This window comes from Equus przewalskii, chromosome 7, assembly GCF_037783145.1.
Source record: "Equus przewalskii isolate Varuska chromosome 7, EquPr2, whole genome shotgun sequence".
NCBI lineage: Eukaryota > Metazoa > Chordata > Mammalia > Perissodactyla > Equidae > Equus > Equus przewalskii.
In genome coordinates this window covers 72583439-72603756 of record NC_091837.1, presented here as the reverse complement: position 1 = coordinate 72603756, position 20318 = coordinate 72583439, and the positions used below count along the sequence as shown (strand labels likewise).

The window sequence follows — 20318 nt, the reverse complement described above, 5'->3', positions numbered from 1 at the left end:
TTCTCCTCTTTCATTTCTAATTTTATTTATTTGAACTTTCTCTCTTTTTTTCTTAGTGAGTCTGGCTAAGGGTTTATCAATTTTGTTTTTCTTCTCAAGGAACCAGCTCCTTGTTTCATTAATCCTTTTTACAGTCTTTTTTTGTTTCAATTTCATTTATTTCTGCTATAATTTTTATTATTTCCCGCCTACTGAGTCTGGGCTTTGTTTGTTCTTCTTTTTCTGATTCTGTTAGGTGTAGTTTAAGATTATTTGAGCTTTTTCTTGTTTGTTAACATGGGCCTGTATTACTATAAATTGCCCTCTTAGGACTGCTTTTGCTGCAACCCATATGAGTTGGTATGGTGTGTTTTCATTCTCATTTGTCTCCAAATATGTTTTGATTTCTCCTTTTATTCAACAACCCATTGGTTGTTCAGTAGCATGTTGTTTAGTCTCCACATTTTTTTTTCCTTTCCCTGCTTTTTTCTTGTAGTTGATTTCTAGTTTCATAGCATTATAGTCAGAAAAGATAGTAGATATGATTTCAATCTATTTAAATTTATTGAGGTTTGCCTTGTTTCCCAATATATGGTCTATCCTTGAGAATGTTCCATGCACAGCTGAGAAGAATGTATACTCTGCTGTTTTTGGATGACATGCTCTCTATGTATCTATTAAGTTCGTGTGGTCCAGTTTTTCATTTAATTCCACTATCTCCTTGCTGACTTTTTGTCTGGATGATCTATCCATTGAAGTAAGTGGGGTGTTCAGGTCCCCTACTATTATTGTGTTGTTGGTAATATCTCCTTTTAGTCATGTTAATAGTTGCTTTATGTACTTTGGTGCTCCTGTGTTGGGTGCATATATATTTATAAGTGTTATTTCTTCTTGCTGGAGAGTCCCTTTTAACATTAAATACTGCCCCTCTGTGTCTCTCTTTACCTGTTTTATCTTGTAGTCTACTTTGTCTGATATAAGTATGGTGATACCTGCTTTCTTTTGTTTGCCATTAGCTTGGAGTATTGTCTTCCATCCCTTCACTCTGAGCCTCTGTTTGTCATTGGAGCTGAGATGTGTTTCCTGGAGGCAGCACATTGTTGGGTCTTGTTCTTTAATCCATCCTGCCACTCTGTGTCTTTTGATTGGAGAATTCAGTCCATTTACATTTAGAGTGATTATTGATGTATGAGGGTTTAATACTGCCATCTTATTGCACATATTCTGGTTCTTCTGCACATCCTTTGTTTCTTGTCCCATGTATATTGGGTTACTGATTTGATTAGGTAGTTTTCTACAGGTTGGTTTTCTTCTTTTTCTCCTTGTTTATCGCATATGTCTCTGTTCTAATTATTTGTTTAGTGGTTACCATTAGGTTTGTATAAAAAATCTTGAAGATGAGAAAGTCCATTTTCTGATTGCCTCTTATTTCCTTAGACTATACTGATGCCGTCCCTTTCCTCTTCCCCTTCTAATTTATTTTTGTCAAATCTTATCTCATTTTGTGTTGTGAGTTTGTGGGTAAGGTGATGATATAAGTTTTATTTTGGTGTTTTCCTTTTCTTTATCCTTTATGTAAGAATTAAGTGTTTACCAACCTGATCTGATAGAGAGCTGCTGATTTCTGATTGTTGCATACCTACTCATCTCCATGCTCAGGGCTTTGTAGCTCTTTTCCTCTTTTATTTTTTTTCCTTTCAGGTATGAGAGCCTTCTTGAGGATTTCTTGTAGTGGGAGTCTTATTGTGATTAACTCCCTTAGCTTTTGTTTATCTCAGAAAGTTTTTATTTCTCTGTCATATCTGAAGGAGATTTTCACTGGATAGAGAATTCTTGGCTGAAAGTTTTTGTCTTTCAAGATTTTGAATATATCATTACAGTCTCTCCTAGCCTGTAAAGTTTCTGCTGAGAAATCCACTGAAAGTCTGATAGGGGTTCCTTTGTAATTTATTTTCTTCTGCCTTGCTGTCCTTAATATTTTTTCTCTGTCATTGACTTTTGCTAGCTTTACTACTATATGCCTTGGAGTAGATCTTTTTACATTAACATACTTGAGAGTTCTGGTAGCCTCTTTTGTGTGGATTTCCATCTCCTTTTCCAGGTTTGGAAAATTCTCCACTATTATTTCTTAGAACAAGCTTTCTGCTCCATTCTCCTTTTCTCCCCCCTCTGGAATACCTATAATCCTTATGTTGCATTTCTTAATTGAGTCAGATATCTCTCTGAGAGCCTTTTCATTTCTTTTTAGTCTTAGTTCTCTCTTCTCCTCCCTCTGAAGCATTTCTATAGTATTGTCTTCTAAATTGCTAATTTGGTCTTCCATATTGTCAGTTTTATTGTTTAGGGAGTCCAGATTTTTTTTAATCTCATCCATTGTGTTTTTCATCTCCAACAATTCTGATTGGTTCTTCTTTAAAGTTTCAATCTCTTTTGTGAAGAAACACCCAAATTTGTTAATTTGTCTTTCTGTGTTTTCTTGTAATTTGTTGAGTTTTTTATGACAGCTATTTTGAATTCTTTGTCATTTAGGTTATGGATTTCTGTGTCTTCAGGGTTGGCTTCTGGGTACTTGTCATCTTCCTTCTGGTCTTGAGATTTAATATACTTTCTCATATTGCTTGATGGTGTGGATTTTTTGCATCTGGATGACATTATTATCTGGTCACTGCTGCCACATGTCTCCACTGGGTGAGGATCAGGTGCTGTGTATTCTGGGTCCAGCATGATCTGGGGATCCCCAGCTCCAGCCACTGGCTGCTTTTCTCATTGTGCAATGCTTTGGCTGATGGCAGATCTGGAGCACTGGGTAGGGGGAGGGGTGCTCTACTTCCCCTATGCTTCCCTCAGCCTCTGCTTACCACTCTGTGTGGAACTCTGAGTGACAGCAGGACTGGAGTGTCAGGCGAGGTAAGGAGCACTTTCGTATACATGCATGCCTCCTCCAACCGATGCATCTCACTCTGCGTGGTACTCTGGGCACTCATGGGGCTCTGCCTGCCACTGCTGCTCTCTCCGTGTGGTGCTCCCCACAATCGTGTGGCTGGAGTACAGGGCTGGAGCACCAGACTGTACCAGAGCACCTCTTCCCAGCTGAGCCACTCCTCTTACCAGCCCCTCTCACTGTGCCACTTTCCTGGTGAACATGGGGCTGGAGTAGGGGGCTGGTGCCCGGGGGTGGGGACCGAGCTCCCCTCCCCAGCTGAGCCTCTCATCTAACTTGCCCCTCTCTCACTGCACCACTTTCCCAGGGAACATTGGGCTGGAGTGCAGGGCTGGCATGTCAGGCAGAAACAGACCACCTGTCCCCAACTGTGCCCTTCCTCTACCCATGAGTCTTCTCTCTCCATGGAGCTCCTGCCAAGCAGCTTCACCTTCTTCTGGAGGATCCAGCCTCACCACCACCTTCAGAGGTATGGCTGTGTGGGTCTCCCAGACATCTCCTGTGTTGTGTGTGTGTCCTCTGTTGGTGTTTGAATGTTCCTCTAGTTTATTTTAGAAGGGAGATTCCAAGGGAAGAGCTCACTCCACCATGATGCTGATATCACTCAGCATGATTTTTAAAATGAAAGAAGCATACGTGGAAACTAGAGAAGCTGGGATTGATCACTCATTCTTTCATTCTCTCACTCAATTTTGTACTTGTTGTGGACCTGTGTGTTTGACCTCTTAACCAACTTGCAAACTTGAACATGAATGAGACAAACATATGCTCATTCAGCAGGTCCTTTATGTGGTCAATGGCATACGAGACAAACCTCATCGAATATGACAAGATCATGTCTGTGTATGTGTGTTTATTACTACAGCTCATAATTCCTTTTTGAATTTTATGTTTCAATTCATAGAACTTGGAGAAAATTTTTCATTATATGTAATGATTTCAAAAAATTTCACTTTTTATTCAGGTAAGAAATACTCTCACATCTCCAAAGTACACCAAAATAGTCTTAATTTTAGCCAAATTAGCAATATGAAATTTGGCTTTAAATAAATCTCCATGGATTACAATGCAAATGTGTTTTACAAGGTGAACAAATAAACATAAAGGGTGATTTGATGATTATGTCTCTGTGTCTTTCAAAACTCTCCATTTCAGTTTTAATATTTAATTAGTCCAACCTTATCCCTTAATGCCATTGGAAAACAGACTTTTCAGTCATATGAAGATAGTGAAACATATTCTTGTCAGTTTTCTCTGTGCCTTACCTAGGCTTCCCATCTGATTGACTTTGATGCATTATTAAGGATCTGTGAATATAAATATTTAAAATTTTCATGTATCTAATGGATGCCTAAAGAAATGAATGTATGTGTTGGGAATAAATGCTATATTTGCATCCTTCATTGCCTAGTGGATGGAAAGCAACAGTGTTGCTGATGGTTATTGACACATTTTAGTCAGTGTCCTTGTGACTTATGGAAGAGGGAATACATAAAAGAGTTAGAAGTGGTTTTAGAGATGTCCTCTCAAAGTATCTGGAAACGTTCAATAAAATTGCCAGTTTGCTTTTGAAATAGCTTAGGAATGTTACCCTCTGTCTTGCTGAAGGACTTGTGATAACTGCTCACAGAATGAGAGACAAGACACAACAGCAATGCTTTGATAGGGAGTCCTTCACAATTACTCAAGAGTGTGCCTTCTTTGTGATTCTCACAAGTGAGTCCAAGTAAACCCGATGAGTGAGACTAAATGAGAAAGTAGATATTACATAGATACAAGATAGTAGAGAAGAGATCTAGAGAATATCCAAGACAACTTCCAATGATTCAGGAGAGGAAAATGAGCCCGGTCTTAAAGATTTGCCAGGGAAGAGGAATGGAGATAAGAGATGGAGAGAAACAACTATCCTTATCGTAATATCAATCCCACTTTATGGTAATGACTTTATGTCCACGTTCACCCAGAACTCTAAAAGGCCAGGCTCTGTGTCAGTCTTAATCACTGCTATATACCTAATATTAGCACAATGCTTGTCAGAAATGAGTATGTGAATGGATGAGTAAATGAATGATCAGTATTAACTTGGGGAAGGTTCTTAACCTCGCTAAGCCTCACCTTCATACTTTGAAAATGAGAATAATAATAACTACCTCTTAGAGTGTCATCAGAGGAAAATGAAATAATAATAAAAAATGCTTAACAATGGTCTTTGCAAAACAAGCACTCTTATATATTAATGAATGAATGAATGAATGAATGAAGCCAAATTTAAGAAAAATATCTGTTTCTCCAGAAACTTCAACTACAAGACATGGAAAAATAAAAACAGCTTTGGCATACTCTCATTGAAGTTAGAGAGGGAGAAAAAATAAATAAAACAAAACCCAGTAAACAATACAGAACTTTAAAACAATCACAAAATATTGATAAAGGAAAAATTGTTGTTCAAACTACTCCAGAGAGTAATTCTGAAGAGAATAAAGAGGACTGCAATACCTGATAAAATTCTGACTTCTGCTTCATTTCCTGTTCTTGAGCTGGCTGGATTCCGGGCTAAGCATCGATAGATTCCAATGTCCCCTGGCTGAAGTCTGCTGATCTGCAAGGCTCCAGAGGGCAAGACCACCACTCGGGAGTCACCCGGGTTTGGAGTCAGGTCTTGTTGGTTTTTCTGCCAATGTATTGTCGGCATAGGCTCCCCAAAGACTTCACACTTGAGTAGCACAGTGTCTCCCATGAAGGCAGTGACAGATTCTGTCTGGGAAAGGAATCTCAGTGGCCCTGCAGAAAAAACAAAGAAGGAGGGGTAAATCTTTCTGATAAGGCACGATAATTACAAATAAAAAGAATCACACCCATGGGGCCTGTCTGATGGCATAGTGGTTAAGTTCCTGTGCTCCACTTCAGCAGCCTGGGGTTCACCGGTTCAGATCCAGGCATGCACCTATACACCGCTTATCGACCCATGCTGAGGCAGCGTCCCACATACAAAATACAGGAAGATTGGCACAGATGTTAGTTCAGGGCCAATCTTCCTCACCAAAACAAAACAAAAAAATCACACCTGTACTCTTTATAGAAAATTGTATTTTCAACATATTTTCTCAAATTTCATCTGATTTGCTCTTTACGTATCTGGCAGTACAGCAGTTTCTGTGGCTAGAAAATGATAAAGATGTTGCCATTAATCTCTAAAAGCTGGCTGTTTCATTATTATTGGTTAATAAAACAGCCTTGCAAAATAAACAGAGCAGACAAGATCATCCTAAGCTTCCATAAGTAAATCGAGGCTCAGAGAAATGACATTCCATGAGCAAGTTCACACTGTTATGCGGCACTCTTGCAGAAGAGACCTGGTTATTCTGAATGCTGGTCCAGTGCTCTTTGGTCCACTACTCAACTTTGGACAAAGGACTGTGAAGTGATGGAGATTCAAGGAGGACTGGCCATATGACATAACCTAGGGCAGTTTCAAGACAGACAGGTGACATTAACCACCAATTGTAGTAACAGAGAACAACATATTATGGGTTGACTACTTCAGGTAAATGTTCATCAATATTTGCCAGTTGTGGTTGTGGTGTAGGGAAGAAATGCTAAAGTTGGAATTAGACTAGCTTACATTTCTAGCCTGGCTGGCCACCTAGCTGTCTGAGTTCTTTGGTAACTTGTTTCATTTCTATGGGCTATTGTTGTGCAAACTTTGAGTTGGTTTTGCTTTTTGTGTAATGCAAGTGCCTAACTTCAGCTTTGATTTCTGAGGCATCTTCTTCAAAGAAGCATCTTCTTCAAAGATGGCTATCTCAAATAAACACATCGCCAGCCACAGGCTAGATAAAGAGCCAGCCCTCCTCCCCCCAGGCTCCCTTGTTTATATTAGAGAGCTCCTTTGGATTAGAGATCCTTTGACGAGTTGGGCCCCTTGTTTTTTCTCTTCTCATGCCTTAAATTCCTGCTCTTATGTTTTAAATTCACCAATAAAGAATGAGCCCTGGAAACCTTAGGCCCCTACCCTCGACCCCAATCAAAGCAGAACCCCAAGCCCACAGCTTCTCTCTCTCTCTCTCTCTCTACCTGTAACCTCACTGTGTGGGCCTAGGTGGGCCATGTAATTTCCAGGACCTATAAGTAGTAAACCTTTTTTCATTTTACTTTTTTCAAAATTTCCTGATGGTTATTGCTAAGAATGTCTTACAATCATAATAAGAACCACAAAGGCTGCTCCAGCTTCAAAATTGTTTATCAATATGCTGAGGCTGGCACAAAATAGCTATAAAATGGGATAAGAGCTAACTCAACATACATGATCACTATGATGTTCATATGTAATAACATGTGAAAATGATGCATTCATATAGATGATCAAGTGCATGCAGGGAAAAAAGAAAGGATAAAAATAAATAAGTAAACTGGCCATCACTAAGCACAAACATGGTGAGAGAGAAGCTTCCTCCATTTTCATCATGATTTTGGACATGAGAAAGGGAGAAGATATTTTAACCCTCCCCTCTTGAATCCCTTTTTATGAACAGATGCATATTTATGACCATAATGTTTTGACCATGAAAACCTTTTTCTTATGACTATAAACCTATTTGTATGATTTACGCCTTAACTGAGAGATCAATTTTATTTTCTAGAGTTAATTCAGTTAAATAATTTTAATTCCTTGATTCATGTTCTATTCATCCTAGTTATATTCCAGTATTTCTATTTTCTTTTTAATCATATGGGAATTGGTTTCACTGTATGTGTATTTCACCATGAAATTTGACTTATTCATCAGTTTGGGGTTTCCACCAAGTTGTTCTGATCATATTTTATGATACTATGATTTTTATTTGATAGATATATTTTAACTAACTCAAAATTTCCTAGGTCTGTATTTAAATTTTATCAATAAATTTTCTGTCAATATTTAGGCAATAATAAATTCTATTGTGTTCAGTTTTAACTACTGTTAGTTTTATTTTGGGTCTATTAATTGTCACAAAACTGACTTTCCCTACAATCTGATAAAAATTTCGCTGGGGTCAAAAGGGAAAATGCAAAATGGCCTAGGTTAAAACATCATAATTTAATATGGGAGACTATCAGAAATGCTGTAGAGAAGTCTCCTTCCCTGGGTAAAGGTGGCATTTCATGTCTCTTTCAGGGATTAGAGTCTTTGAACCACAAGATAACTGAACCTATGAAATAGAAGATTACATCAACATCACATATAGAATGGGTACAATCTGCCAAAGATGATACAACACTCATTATAGATACACTCACACAAATAGACCTGCAGACCTGGAGATGCAATATTAAGGTTGATTTTTAGTATGGATAATGAATTCCAGACCATGCAGAAACATTAACATTGATGCAAATATTAACGTATCAATTGACATTTATCCTACACATAGGTACTAATATTACTCATCTGATTCCCAAGTTAAGGTTCTAGAATCTGGATCCTTGGAGCTATCCGTTTGTCTCAACACTACAGATGTATCTGCAGAGGGCACCAGCCACATGCCTGATTCTATTCGTCTCATTTAGTTACCAGAACTAATCTATAACTGTATTGAATCTACCACTTCCACAAAGACCCAAAGGAATCAGTTAACTTATGCCCTCACTCATTGTTCAAAGTCCGCTTTCTAGGCTGTTTGTAGTGTATAGTCTTGAGTCTATTCAAAAGAAGGTACATTAACCTACTACTGATTGGCTTTGGTGTGGATTTAAGGCATCTACTTAAACAGAGAATAGTTTGTACATACTACACAAGGCAAACTACAATGAGTAGTGGCCAGATGTTGCGAAGGTTATGTAGGTCAACAGATTTTCAGAGAAATTTCGGCTTTTTTTATTTAACACTTTTCTTCTTGGTCTTTTTTCCTTATATTTTGTTTTGTTGTTAAGGAAATATAGTTGGTAATAATTTACTAACACATACAAGTTATATATTTTATGTAACATAGGCAAGAATAAAATATTTTTGATAAGTTGATAAAATATTTGGATACTTTTATATATTCTGATATATAGTCCTATTGGATAAAATTCTAAATATCTATTTTACATCTGAACGTTTGTGGTTCAAAGAATTCACTTGAAAAGTTCCATAGCATAGACTAAAATCTAAAATGAAAGAGTAAATCACATTCATACTCAACAATTTGTTTCTTCAGGTAAACTTCATCTAGCTCCAAGAACCATGCATGAGGCATGAGATTCTATATTAGTATAATTAGACTTCATGGAATTGGCTACTATTCTATATGCTTATTCAGTATGCACTCTATGTTGATTTCGGATCTTAATAAACAGGAGTTAAAACTGCCTCCTATTTAAAATTTAACAATGTAATGTTCGACAACTTCAAATAGTTGATTATTTGACATGGTGAGAAATTATAAACATGACTTGTAGCTTTTTCTTTTTGTCTCTACAAAGGAAACCATACACATCAAAAAGCAATTACAAGTTTACAAAGCTCTATATGGCTTGAATTAATGCTCCCCTTGTGCTGAATTTTAGCGCTCACATCTTTGTAACAAACTAGCAAAAATATTAAAAGAAGAAGTTATAGGCTATCACATTAGTATTATATTTTCAAGGCATGAGTATGAGCATCTAGTAATGAACATTAAACTCACTGTAACTCATACAAACGAAATACAGTATTTTCAGAAGAGTCATTTAATGCTCTAACGAGGTACAAATGATTCCTATGCTTCATTCATAGAGAGATACAGGTGTAATTTTAACTAGCTTCTCATGAAAAGTAGTCACTTGCTCAACAAGAGCCTGTTCATGGAAAAAGCCTGGTTCTGACTCATTAGATCACATCTAATTCTTCTTAATCATAGCACGAAAGGTTTTCCTATCTCTACTCTTTTCTCACCCAAATCCATTCCAAACACAGTCAAAAGATCAGTGTTCCTAAATCATCAGTATCTATTTCACTCAGGAAACTCTGAAGTTTGAAAAAATTTCTATTACTGTCTTATGCCCCAAATGCTGGTACCCAAGAATCTATCACAATGCACTTTTCAGGCTCATCTCCCATCACTCCTGTCAAAGAATTCTCGGATCTATTGAACTGGTCTATGCCCTAAACATGTTTTCTTCTTGCCTGTATTTCTCATGATACTTTCTCTAAAGAGGAATATCTTCTCCCCTAACATTTACCTATCAAAACTATAGTCATTCTTAAGGGACTGTGTCAAAAAAATCCCCTTTTCCCTAGTCTTGCTTATTGGAAATCATCTCTCAACCTTTTGAATTTTTACAACTCTCGTAACTTATAGGACATGGTTGATTGTATAAATAAAATAAATAAAAATAAATAAAATAAAATAATAAATAAAAATGTTTATGTGTTTACATACGTGTTTTTTCGGTATTTTATGTGCACACAATTTATCAAATATCTGCTGAAAGAAAACAATACATAAATACTTTCTAAGGTTCTATGTGACTCTAAATGTTTAAATAGAGCATTGCAAAGATCTAAATTTTGATAACTGCATTTGAGTGTTGGCTCTATCACTTTCTAACATGTTTTGTGGCAGTTTGGAATGGTGAATAACACCACAGCCGGGTACGAGATTACCTGGGGTCACTTCTCAGCTTCACCTTTTGACTAGCTGGATGACTTTGATCAAGATCTCAGTTTTATCATTTGCACTATTCTAAGCTCCTTTATACATGAACACATTTAATCCTCACAATAGCTCCTTAAGTAAATATTATTGCCTCCGCTTTACAGATGGAACTGGAGTGGAAGCAAAACTCATTCAAATGTTTACATCATATATGATTGTTTAAAAAAATTAGTACTGAATTATTACACTACTTAAGACACTTTATTTCCCCAATCTAAGTGAAAATGTCTCAAGAGGAGTTTCCTTTATAGATCAGTGCCTCCCCACTCCTCAGTCCCTAGGTATCAGCACAGAACTGAGTACACTCTGTTGTTTAGTAAGCACACTCTGTCCTAGTTTGAATTTGTACAGACAAACTTCAGCCTAAAGTACCGTATTATTAAAAATAGAACACAAACTTATTTTTGGTGCTTTCATGGGATCCTTTTGTCAGCTTTGGCGAAAGGCTGTTTCCAAGGATGATGTGTAGTCAAGGTTCCCACGTTCACACCTAGCCTGGCCCAGGATGCTGTGACAGTTTTAAATCTAGAAACACCTGGACTTGTCCCATCCTAGCTAACTTACGTGTTTACACCTTATCTGCACCTCCGTGCCTGAACAGAGACCAGCACCTGTTAGCGAGGAATCAGTTCAGGAACCATAAAAAGGAAAGAATATGTTGTTTAACATATGGAAAAGTCAGGCACATGTGGGAGCTCCATTTTATCCCCTGTCCTAGAAATGATAAACACAGACAGTTTTAATTCAATTTTATAAGTAACTAATACTCAGTAAAAGTGCCTGGGCTTCAGCATGGGAAATTCTATTGACGTCAACTATCGTAATTACAGTTGTATAGTAAGCATTTAGCACTGTTAGTAAGAGATATACAGCCATTATGAGAGAACCGGGGAGAAATGGGTCTCACCCTGTTTATTCTGATTTCTGTAAAGGATCCTTCGGTTATTCTCTAATACTCATTTTAACACTAAAAGGATTCATTAAGCGTCTATTTATATATGTTACTTTGTTAAACGTTGCTCAAGGCCTGTTAAACAGCCATAACCACAATTCTTTTCCAGAACATTTACTAGCTATCCATGCAAGGAGGAGTTTTACTCTTTCCAGCTCTTCAGTGACACAGCACTTGAATACCTGGGATTTCATTGTGCCCACACAGTATCAGAATTCTCACTTCCTCGGAGAGGCCACCTCCAAGCCTAGATAGAACCAATGGCCCCTAGATGTCTCCTTCACAGCAGTTACTTCAATTGTAATTAATTAACTGTGGAATTAATAGCCATCTTCCCGGCTAATCTGTAAATTCCACAAGAGCAGGGCTGGGTCATTTTATTCTGTATTCTGAGCACTTAGCACAGTGCACGGCATATAATTGTCCATCAAATATTTGTTGAGTGAAAAAGTGTGTATTATTCGGAAGATAATTAGTTTAGGCAAATAGCCCAGGCCCTAAACGTTGGGGAATGTAAGAAGGCATAAAAAAAAAAAAAAGAGAGAGAGAGAGGGAGAAAGCAGGGATTTTTTTCAGGGAACGTGAAAAAGAACTGAGGCTAATAAACATACATGAAGTCAACCCACGAAGACTTTCATTTGAAAAGAGATCCTGTAGGGAGAAAGAGGCTATGTGTAGTGCACCCATGAAAGTTTTATCTAAGCCCCGTAAATTTAAATGGTGGCCCAGTGATATACATTTTAAATGAGATTCCCCCATCCTCCCTTCAAATCACTGTCCCCAGGAACAAAGTGATGAGCAGTCTTAGGGCCAGGCCCCACCCAGCTGAGTGAGACAGGCTGGGCAATGGCTGCAGCAGACCATCAGGTTCCGGCCAGTACATATTTCCTCAGAAGCTAGTAGGTACAACCAAATTTTTGGCTGTCACCAGGGCAGTAGATGTGTTAATAGCAAAAGCCACAAACATTTTTCATTTGGGCTTTCCTTTGTGATGTTAAAAAAAATGAGGTACAAAATCACCATGGCAATGAATGAAAGCTGCTAAATCTGCAGGGACATCAAAAGCGTTAGGCTCTAAAAATTAAAATAATGGGAACAATAGTCTCTCCATACCCTTCCAGCCATGCCTACACATATTGCACAGACGAGGAGAAATCTTTCCATCTGATCTGGAAAGTCTGAATATCTTAGACATGGCCTCTCATTCATTTAATTTTAAACTACTTTGGTTTTTAAGCACAAGTGGAAATAGAGCATTTCACAGTGCAGGTTTATGGCCAGACTCTCCACCTCCAGGGAGGCCTCTCCTCCACCCACACACCCTCCAAATGGGCCTAGTCCTTCTTTTAAATTCTAATCTGAAAATGGCACATTCTTCTGATTTACCCTCTAGCCTCTTTGGCCGAGAATCAAGATCCCCATCTCCTCTCATGGAAGGTCTAATTATTAAGTAATTAAAGTTCATTTAATAAAAAGAGACTTCTCAACTGGGGGACAGACCTAGGGCTTGGAATCATGCTTTGTTTTTAAATATTCGGCAATGTGGTAATATTCTACAACTGCCAGCGGAGGGCTGCTGTAAGATCTTGGTTTGCTCCAAATTAAAGCTTCAAGGAAAACTCTCTTCAAAGCCAGACCTCCTTTGTCCATTTTTAATTCTCAGATTAACCAAGGACAAGAGAATAGAGGTCATCCAAAAAGAAGTTCTCCAGCTTTGGTCCTTTGCAGCAGCCAGAAGACCAATAAAGAATTTTTGGAATTTGTTATAAGATATTTCTGTCTGTGTCTCTCTCTGTGCATTATCATTTCCCTTCTTTATTTTCTTTCTAGATTTTTTTTTTTTTTTGCTTCTTTATTTTCATTGGCAGAATTACACGCTTCTAGGTGGTTGGCTAAAGAGCAGTCACTCAAACGTGGCATTGCAAAACAAGTCTATTAAGTGTGTTTGGTAGGTGCCAACCACACTTACCCAGTCTGTAATCTTATTAAAAAAATCCACGTGGCCAATTAGTTGAACCTCAGAAGGATGTAAGACAAAAAGTGTGAAAGGGAAAGGAAAACTGTGCAGGTGAATTACAGAGTCAGTTTGTCCAGCTCTGCAAATTCAGCAACATACAATGAACTCATCCCCTAGGTGAAAAATAATCAAGCAGAAATGTCATCAAATAAGTGTTTCTCAGAATCACCTTTGGAGTTTGTCCAATATAAATGCTCTGAAGGGCTGAGACTCTCCCAGATCCTTGAAGACTGATTATACATAAGATGTGGAACAAGGTGGTCATTTTGGGACTCCTGTAATCTGTGGGTGATCAAGAGTCAGTTTGAATATGAGTCTATGGTAATCTCACTCAATAGGGTTGCTAGATTCTTGGCTTTCAAATCCATGTACTAATTCAGGTTTCTCCAAATCATGCTTCTTAAAAACATCCTTAGGGCCTCTGGTAGCCTACATGGTGCCTTTATAAGAATTGGGGAAGGGCATCATCTTTGAAGGGTTGAAGTTTGAAGAGGTACTTCACAGGATCAGCCAGCAGAACCAAAGTTGGATTTCAGACCCTGCCTAACGTTCCCCTGGAGGCAGTTCTCAGATATGAACTACCACAAACTAACACCCTTGCTTGTCTTGATTTCATTATCAGCAATCAGATAAGCATGATTCAGCTTGACCTATCCATGTCTTTTGTCATCTTCAGGGTCAAAAGAGGCAAACTTTGGAATCACTTTTCTAGGTAGCATTTTAATAGCCTTCTTTTTCATCCATCGGTGCTAGTATATAATATCTATTTCCCAGCACAAGATTCAATAATGAAGAGAGTTTTACTATCTCTTCTTCAAACTCACACGGTATTGTCTTCCTAGATATAGATCCTTCATAAAATCTAATCAAATTCTACTGAACATCAATGTTATTATCCTACATGAAAGTTGGAATAGAACCCTTCTTACTGAAGGAGCTAGATAGAGCCCCTGTGGAGCACAGCTACCTTTCCTCTTGGCTTTTCTGTCATATCTGACGATAGAAACTGGTCTTTATCGGTGTAGATGTATTAAGCCAAATGGAAATTCATTTATTATGCAGATCAATTAGGACTTGTTTGTTTGCTTGTTTTACTTTACCAAAAGATTTTCTGTGAGAATTCTTTAAAGGACAAACATTAATGCAGAAAAATGCCCGTTAGTAATCAAAAACTGAAAATATAAACAAAATGATGTGTCACTCCAGCCTATTCATGTTGCAAAGATTTTAAAATAATAATTAACAATGATTCTGAAAGTATGAATTGATATGCTATCTTTGAAAAGTGATTTGGCGATGTGATCATAACAATTTAACCCGATAACTCCACTTCTAGAAATCTACCCATAAATATATGAAGAAAAAAGTGAAATATATAAAATTATTCAATACAGCACTATTTAAAACAGTGAAAAATAGAAAACAGGCTAATTGTACAGTTGGTGATTGCATAAGCAAATTATGGCATATCCACTATATTTAACATTATACAATCATATAAAATTACATTAATAAACAGTTTTAAAAGTGAGGGAAAATGATTTTTCTCATTTTTTGCTAAAACAGGCATATCTTAAATACACAAACTGAAACTTTGCTGATGATTATAACACTCTACTCAGTGTATTCTACTCAGTCCAAATTGCAAACAACTACTCATGAGCATACTGATTTCACGTAGAGAGGTTTACCTCCACAGGCTTTGACAATGACTTTGTTTTCATTCTCTACTCTGCAGATAAAATTCTAATTACAAAACCTGAGATTGGCTTATAATCAATAGTAATAAATAATTTTACAGAAGTTAGGCTCAGGCTTTCCATCAAGCTTACATCTCCTTATGCACGGCTAATGAATGGTCCTGACTTTCATGAAAATTGATTACAAATTGGGTTGATATTTGTTGGGCCTACTTGTAAATTGTTATTAATTCAAGGCAGGCAAATCATCCAAATAAGTAAAAAGTAAGCTCTTCAAGTTGTGTGATATTTTGTTTTGCATTGTATCATTGTTACCACCTCTTCCTTACTTTATCTAAATTTTCCTAATAACCCTGCCATGAACTCCTACCATCATTGATCACATCAACACATGGGAACTTCCAAATTCTCTATTCGTTAATTGTTTAGTCAGTCAGTCAGTGTGATGGTTAATTTTTGTGTGACCACAGGGTACCTAGATATTTGGCTAAATGTTATTCTGGGTGTATCTATGAGGGTGTTTCTGGATGAGATTAATATCTGAATTGGTAGACTGAGTAAAGCAGATTACCCTCCCCAGTGGAGTAGGCCTTATCCAATCCATTGAAGGAGTGAATAGAACAGAAAGGCGAGTGAGAGAGGATTCACCCTCTCTGGCAGATTGTCTTCAACATGGGACACCAGTGTTCTCACGCCTTCGGACTGAGACTTGGACTAGAATCCATACCATCTGCTCTCTCAGTTCTCAGACTTTCAGACTCAGACTAGAACCATACTATCTGCTCTCCTGGGTCCCCATTTGGCTGACTGAAGGTCAGCCTCCACAATCAGGTGAACCAATTCCTTACAATAAATATCTTTATATATATATATTTTACATATTCTATATATTTTAGATATATTATATTCTATATATTTTATATATATTATATTATATATTATTATTATATCTTATATATATATTATTGGTTCTATTTCTCTGGAGAACTCAGACTAATACAGTCAGTCAACGTTTACTGGGCACTAATATGTGGCAGGCACCATCCTAATTGCCTGAGGAATATCATGATGAACAACACTAGTTTCTTTCCTCAAAGAGCTCACAGTCCAGTAGAAAAAGCAAATATATAAGACAATGCTGTGTGGTAAGCACATTATACTGGAGGAGCAGAGATGGAATAATCTTTAGTGATGCCTATTGGGAAGGGAATAATCAGGAAAGAGCTCCAAAAATGGTGGCTTACAAGCTGGGTCTTGAATAACAAATAGGATTTCATCAGGGGCCCAAGATCCAGAAGGACATTCTGAACAGGTGAACAATGTGTGCAAAGACAGTGACTATAAGGCCACAACATTTTTTGAGATGATAAATAATTTAGTAAATGATAGGGAAGCACTAAAGGATCTCTACAACTGCTTTTCTCTACCACATAAGAGAGCCTAGTAGTGTTCTTTACTTTTATCATAGGTCATGTGTATTTTGGCTACAGAAGTATTATAAGCTCCATGAGGGCAGAATCGGTGACTCCTATGTCTCAGTATTACTCCCCAGGTACACAGTAGCACTCAATAAATATTAACTAATCTCCGCATTGATGAACAAACAACTAGTAACATATATTTGTATTATATTATGTAATGTTAATATGTTAGGTTGTGTTATATAACAAGTTATACTATTTTATATTTATGTTAACATACAGTGAAAATTCGGGAAATGATTTACTCTTCTGGACATTGGAAGCCCATGGGAGGAGTGTGAGATTCACGTCCAACATATTTCCTGAGTAAAACTTGTCAAAGCCTCAATAATAGGGAAGACTATAAGCACAGAAACTTATTAAGAGATTATCCTATTAGTTTCAAAGGTAATTGAAACAAGAATCAATTGGCTTATGATTGTTTCAAACTTCTAATTAAGCATATTATCCAAAGGATTAAATTATCTTCTACCTGTCAATCTATTAACCCAAGCGTTTATTGTCATTATTCCCAGTGACACTGATTGAGTACATACACGGCACTATATAAGGTCCAGTGACATACAGCCTTTATGTAACTGTAAAGGGCCCTCCTGAAGTTGCTTGACAACATTTTTTAGTCTCAATTTGCTCCGTAGCACCACCCTCTTCCACAATAGAAATGATTTTTTTTTTTCCTGTCAAAAATACGTGGCTAAGTACTGTATTCAGAACTTGTAGATGGAGGCCAAAGAAAGGAGAAACCTAAATGGAACAAGCTTTCAATATAAGGAGGCAGCGGAGCAAGTAGTATCAGCTTAAAGCCTTTATTTCAGTAGGTAACTGATAAAGTTAATTTAATAATAACTAAGATTCACATCAAATATATCAAAAGGATTAGACTTTTTCGTCTCATAATTTTAGTATCTTTTTTCTGCCTACAAAATCTACCTGTAACATAAGAACCAAGAAACCCCAGCAGAATAATAATTTATATTAAAGACTTCTGGTAAACCTATATAATTTTAACTTGGATTTGGAAGTACCTACTGGGAGAAAATTGGAGCTAATAAAACACATTTGCATGCTGTGCACTTGCACAATGAAAATGGAAAGCCAAAATATTTCTGCTTAACGGCTGAATTTCTACGATTTTCCACCTTCTCTATTGAGACCCTGAGAAAATCAAAAGTTTTTAAAGAATTACCAAATTTTGTAGTTTGACCCAGAGTAACCAAATATGCCTGACATAAGATCCATTCAAAATGAAAAAATGATGCCAAAGTTTATAGTTTGGGATTTGTCTCAAATTCACTTGAATCAAGGTTCACCACAAGAGTCTGAACTAATCGTTTATTCTGATTAATCTCTTTGCATAATTTCTCCCCAACACTCATTTGGCTGTAGAAGAATGTCAGTAAATTGGAGAAGAGTGAATCGTCTTTCACAATCTTTCAGTTGTGCAGCCATTCTCCTGGGCCCAATGACATCATCTGATACTTAGACTGAGGAGAAAGGTGGGAAAAGGGCATGACTGGGCAGTCAGAGAGACACTTTCTCCTGCTTATAAGGGGCTAGAAGTGGGGCACACGTGTGTGGGGTAGGAAGTAAAATATTCCTTCTGAATAGCTTTAAGCCTCAAGTATCAGAGTACTTACATACTTTTTATAGAATCAGCATTATATTACTTCCAAGCTTGTTTATGATCTTTCCTGATCTTATGATTTATGAATGTAAAAAGATGTATTAAAAAGTACTGAGAAGTCTTTCTTGTAAATAAGCATTGTTCAATAGATAGAGCATGAACTTTGAAGAGCAGTGGGCAAAGAGGAGCATGGCAAAAGATTAGACTGGAGATGTAGGGAGGGGTAGATAATTCAGATGCCCTACGCCATCTTAGTAATTGGATTTCATTGGATTTCACTGGATTTCATTTCAACTACATTAATAAGTTATTCAGGGATTTTGAGCAAGAGAATTACATGATCGGATTTACATTTTTGAAGATCACTCTGACAGCTGTGGAGAGAATAGTTGGAGGGTGAGTGAACGCAAAAGTGAAAGGAGGAATCTCAGATAGAAACTTAACAGTAGTCTAAATGAAAGGAAATAAGGCTTATGCAGGGAAAGACAGTCTTTGGCATACAGTCTTTCAACTTCACTCAGCTGCCTAAGAATGGACCTGGGACCTGGAATCCTTCCTCACCAGGGAATAAAGAGCCCACACAGCCTGTGCAGGGCTTATCACCTCGCCTAAGAATATCTTTCCCTGTTTTAGGTTCAAGAAATGTTCCTTTGTTCTGCTTAAGTGTAAATGTGTGTGTCAATGGCCCTTAGGCACACCCCCAGCTTTCAGAATATCAGACTCCACAGGGAAGAGGTTAGGGCCCTTCTACTGCAGTGTGAGAGAGTTGCCAGTAGGCCAGTTGCTCTGCATTGGCTGCTGAGGGATCCACTAGCGATGGGGCATTGATGTCCACTATTGGAGATAAACTTGCCCCTGTCTCCTCTCTGTGTGAGTCAAGCATTGTTCCATCCAGTGCTCGGCTCTGTTGTTTCTTCCTTAGTGACTTTGATACCAAGATGCTTTACTTATGTTGAGAGGGTATGTGGTGGTACAGAAGGAAGCAAGAAAAGAGACATTTGTGTAAGAGATTGAAATTGAACAGGAGTAAAAGATCAAGTAAATTATTGAATCTCAATCTCTGAATCTCAAAAACGAAAGGATTAGAGAAAGTATCTGCAAAGTTCTTTCCATTTATAAAATTATATAACCCTGTGATTCTAAGTTTAAACAACCTAATATGTGGCTAGACCTTATATTCATCTACCAACATTTGACAAAACTAATGTAACAGACACACTAGACACTGTTAATCATTGGCAATGTAAAGGCAAATAAAACATTCCCCATGACTGTCCAGCTGCCATCTAGGAGAAAATGCAGGACTCATCAGACAACATTTATCGTGAAGACTCATAAGAGAGGAACCTAAAAACAAGCTTGGAGATTTATGGTAAGAAAGGAGCCGATAAAATTTGCCCAATGTTGCAAAAACTGACCAACTCAACTCAAGTTAATTTGAACAACTCTTATTTCCTTTGCTTATAATCACAAGTAAACTATTTTATAATTTATTGAGCCTTCTCATTAACTTGGAGTCACTTACTCTAATTTACTTTGGTTCGGTAGATAAAACTCTTGTTCTCAAAGGCTATGTAACTATTGTTAAAGTCATATAGCTTTTCGACAAAAAGACGATCAAACATAAGTTTAAAACAGCTAGACTTATCCTAAATTTTTCCAAGTTCTTTGAATTCCCATTCAATTTTTGCTTTCTTTGCAATATATTCTTTTTTGGTCTCAACATTTGGGAATTTGAGATTAGAGTGATTTATAGATACTCCTCCATCAGAATGGTGTTTGAGATACATACTGACATCTTATTTGTAATCTCTGCTTGTCCTGTTGGGAAATATGTGATTGAAGTGAGTCCAAACCAGACCAATCTATTAAGACGCCAATGCAATCCATCCATCTGAAGCCCCCTATGAGTGATATGTGAGGTGCATCTCTAAGGCGATGGCTTACCACTAAACTTAGTAAGGGT

At 37.3% G+C, this 20318-nt stretch overlaps 1 protein-coding gene across 1 annotated transcript in view; it reads right to left on the bottom strand.

Moving 5' to 3' along the window:
* Positions 1-20318, bottom strand: part of DCC (DCC netrin 1 receptor) — a 1088896-nt gene that overhangs the window by 595688 nt on the left and 472890 nt on the right. The window contains exon 3 of the mRNA XM_070627604.1: positions 5417-5701. Within this exon, the coding sequence (XP_070483705.1) occupies positions 5417-5701 (285 nt within the window). The remainder of the gene's footprint in view (positions 1-5416; positions 5702-20318) is intronic.